The sequence below is a fragment of the Humulus lupulus genome, chromosome 6, assembly GCF_963169125.1.
Source record: "Humulus lupulus chromosome 6, drHumLupu1.1, whole genome shotgun sequence".
NCBI classification, from domain to species: Eukaryota; Viridiplantae; Streptophyta; class Magnoliopsida; order Rosales; family Cannabaceae; genus Humulus; species Humulus lupulus.
The window spans coordinates 44,616,373-44,620,199 of NC_084798.1; the positions used below are offsets into that span (position 1 = coordinate 44,616,373).

The window sequence follows — 3,827 nt, forward strand, 5'->3', positions numbered from 1 at the left end:
ACACTGATTTCTCTGAAACATAAACTTTCATTTACAATGTTACTTTTATCAATACAGTAATTACTTGCCTTGCGTCCGAGAAATATATAAGTTTTAACATTATTTTACTTTCACGTAAAAATTGTATCTTTAAAACATTTTCCATTCAATGATGGACAAATTTTCAATGAATATTACTATAAGATACCATATGGTGTTGAATACCATAATGTAGCATTTGTTCCATTATGGGATGAGGTGTTTGACACTTTAAAATGACACATTGTAACACTCATTCGCAATATGTTAGAATGTCACATAGTAATACTCTTTCGCAATAGGTCAGAAAAATGCAGGAGTAGTTATTAAACTTGTCCATTGCTTACATTTTATCAAGATTTTTCAAATTGTAAATTGTTTGATTATGATATAATTCTAAAATAAATACAAACACTATTCTTACTAACATAATTAACCTCCTTTAAATTCTATTCACGATTTGCACAATATTTGTGATATAATTCTGATGAGATTTGATCTTTGGACACTCTTAATTACTATTATTGATAACCAATCATAGACAAATCTGAGTTTTTTCCCCTTTTCCATATATATATATACATGTTCAAAAAGAAAACAAATTACACCAAAAGTAAGTTGGATTACATATATATGATCAAGAACTGTCTTGCAATAAAATGGCAGCAGCTTCTGCTCGCTGTTCATTGCTGAGCTCCACCGGAAAGTCGACGAGAAATTTAATCCGAAGATCGCCTCTGCTGGCATGTTGTTTAGGGTTGTTAGGCATGCCTTGTCCTCTAATAACTTTTTCATAGCCATGGTATATGATATCATCAAAGGAAAGGGTCATTTTATCTCCTCCCAATAGAGGGACTGGGATTGAACAACCAGTGAGTGCATTCACCAGAGGGATCTCAACCACTATTTCCAAATCATCACCTTCCCTTTCATATAAAGGGTGCCTTCTTTCCTCAATACACAAGATTATATCAGCTGGAAGAAACCCTGGTTTCTCATCTCCCTTTCCTTCGAATCTGATCTTTGTCCCTTTTTTCCATCCGGCCTTCACATTTATCCATAATGTCTCTTCTTCTTGGACTATTATCCTGTACAAAAAAAAAAAAAAAACACAATAATGATCACCACTTGTACACTTTATAAGAATTGTCTAATATTTTCGATGATCAAACTATCAAATTTAGATTTGCTTTTATATATTGCTAGCTACTGTTATGATAGTATATCTCTATGTTGGAGTGATATATATATATGAAAAGAGTGACACAAACCCGGTTTCTGCAATGACATTTCTTGTAATGACGATCTTCTTCAGGCAGCCATCAAGCAACTCCTCAAGCGTGCATTCGAGCTTCCTCTCGACGGGCGGAGGTTTCTTCCTCTCCGGCGACTGAGAGAAGACGATGGGAGTGGTGCTCCTCTTGCTCGTATCTCTCGATAAGCCGGTAGAACTAGAAGCAGCAGCAGCAGCCATGTTGATGTGGGTTTCGGAGGTGCATCTTCTGCTCCTGTTCTTCAACACAAAGTTGGAGAATTGGCGATCCAAATCCTCAGAGTTACTCCTAATTTTGCTGGTAGTCCTAGTCAAGTTTGGTGTTTTGCTCCTTCTCCTTTCATTGCTAATTCTGCTGGACGAGGATGATGATGATGATGATGATGATGATGTTGTTGGAGTTGGTGTCTTACATCTTCTTCTAGTAGGAGTACAACTCGTACTCCTTGACTTGTTTGGCCTTAGTGAAAAGAAACCTTGACTATTATCCTCCACCATGCTCTTCCCCTTATCAAACCCTAACGTGCTAATAGGTTCACTTATGGTTAGAGGCTCTTTGTCCAATCTTTTGCCATTCGTACCCTAAAAAATGCATTTGGAAAATAATGGAGGAAAATGTAATGAGCATTTATTAAATTTGATAGAAAAACAAAAACAAAAAAAAAAAGGAATAAATTACGTACGTGATTAGGGTTACAATATTACGTACCTTTTCGTTGGTTTCATTGATGGTGCCATGTTTACTATGATTTGAGGAATCATTATTATTATTCTTGTCAGGATTTTTTTTGGTGACAAGGGATTTGTATGCCTTGCAAATTTCTTTGATGGATGATGCACTTGTGGTTATTCCCAAAATACTGTAGAAATCTGTTGGGGGAGAACGTGAATGATTATTATCCGCCATGATTAGATGGTGAAGATGATCATGACACGAATTGCAATAACATCACGAATTATTGTGAAAAAGAGATGAATGGCAAAGAGCCAAGAGAGTGGAGATCCAAACAGAAATGTGTTTTGGAGATCTAACTAAACCAAGAAGAAGCGATTTGTTAGGATAGAGTTTTATTCTTTTATTTATTTTTTTACTTTCTCAATAATCACTACACCAAAAATCTCTTTTTGCAACACATAAGTATAACAGCATTGCAAAAGTATTATAATAGAAAAAATACCTCAAATAAATAGCCGAAATAGGAAAAAATAAAATGAATAGCCGAAAATAGGAAAAAATAAGGGGCAAATGAATTATTGTTTCCCAAAACAAAATATCTGAAATGAAAACCTATCTCTTTCCTTTCCAAGCCGCTCTCCCCTCTCTCTCTTCCCCGATCCCTCTCCTTCTCTCTCTCTCTCCTGCTTGAAACACCAACAACTGTGGGGGCTTCAACTACGACGGCGAGGGGCTATACAAGGCTTCTCTCCGACCTCCAACTTGACGGTCGCCGTCCATTTGACTACCGCACATCACCTTCGGCAAGGAGGATGGCTCGGCGGAGGTGCAGCTGGGCCAAACCCATGTCATGGGATTTGTCACGGGCCAGCTGGTTTAGCCCTACCATGACCACTCCAACGAGGGCTCGCTTTCCATCTTCACCGAGTTCTCCCCCATGGCTGACCCTTCCTTCGAGCCTGGTCGACCCAGCGAGGCTGCTGTTGAGCTCGGCCGCGTTATAGACTGTGGCCTAAGGTTTGATAGTCGTTGCCATTAGTAAAGTGAAAGAAAAAATTAACTATGTGCTTAGTAGTTTGAACAAGTGGAATTTTGAAATGTATGTGCAGAGAAAGCAGGGCTGTTGACACTGAATCGCTTTGTGTTCTTCCAGGGAAATTGGTTTGGGCCATCTGTATTGACCTCCATATTCTAGATAATGGAGGGTAAGCTGTAAATTTTGTCCCCTCTAGCACCGATTCTTTTTTTCCTTTTCTGTTTTTCATTTGATTTGAGTGTGTATATTTAGTTTTCATTTTGAACAATTTGTTAATAGAAACCTTGTGGATACTGCAAATATTACTGCTTTGGCTGCTCTCATGACGTTTCGGAGGCCTGAATGCTCATTTGGATATTTGTATGTGGATTTTGCTGTTAATTTATTTGGGTTTACCTTGAAATTTCTATGTTCTGTTTTCAATAGGGATAGTCAATAATATTTCTTATTGTATCATTAATACTTGGTTTGTTGTGACCAAATTTTTTTCTAATTATCATCTTAACACTAAGTTGAAATTTACTAGGTTTCCTTTCCATTATCCTAATCAATGTTCACCACTTATTTATTTATTTTAAAAAATTTTTTTGGTCTCTTTAGATAGAGAATGTATAGGATTAAGAGTGTATGGGTTCTGAGAAAAGTTATCCGTTTAATGAGTGGAGAATGTACATGCTCGTTATTAGTAAAATTACAGTTAGACATCTTTTAGAAGCTAGTTTTGGAACATGTCATTGCTTATTACATTGTTTCCCTTAGTTTGTCCAGGCATTAAGAACCCAACAACAGCCACCCATCAATCCCTCCCTCTACACTTTTACTAT

The 3,827-nt window shown here is 37.0% G+C and overlaps 1 protein-coding gene and 1 pseudogene across 2 annotated transcripts; one reads left to right on the top strand and one right to left on the bottom strand.

Moving 5' to 3' along the window:
- Positions 1–655: 655 nt before the first annotated feature.
- On the bottom strand, positions 656–2,536 carry LOC133782122 (uncharacterized). 2 transcript variants are annotated; one of them, XM_062221323.1, is made up of 3 exons: positions 2,001–2,536; positions 1,290–1,438; positions 656–1,106 (listed from the first exon to the last, which is right to left on the bottom strand). In XM_062221323.1, exons 1-3 carry the CDS (start codon positions 2,196–2,198, stop codon positions 656–658), a joined length of 798 nt encoding a protein of 265 aa, XP_062077307.1. In that variant the 5' UTR covers positions 2,199–2,536. The 2 variants fall into 2 exon arrangements, with proteins under 2 accessions (XP_062077307.1, XP_062077306.1); XM_062221322.1 differs by having other exon boundaries at positions 1,290–2,050.
- On the top strand, positions 2,268–3,520 carry LOC133785034 (exosome complex component RRP45B-like; annotated as a pseudogene).
- The last annotated feature ends 307 nt before the right edge of the window (positions 3,521–3,827 follow it).

Coding starts and splice junctions, on each gene's coding strand:
- LOC133782122 (XM_062221322.1), bottom strand. CDS start 1,789: ATGGTGGAGGATAATAGTCAAGGTTTCTTTTCACTAAGGCCAAACAAG. Junction 1,107..1,289: donor AATGTCATTGCAGAAACCGG/GTTTGTGTCACT, acceptor TTTTTTGTACAG/GATAATAGTCCAAGAAGAAG.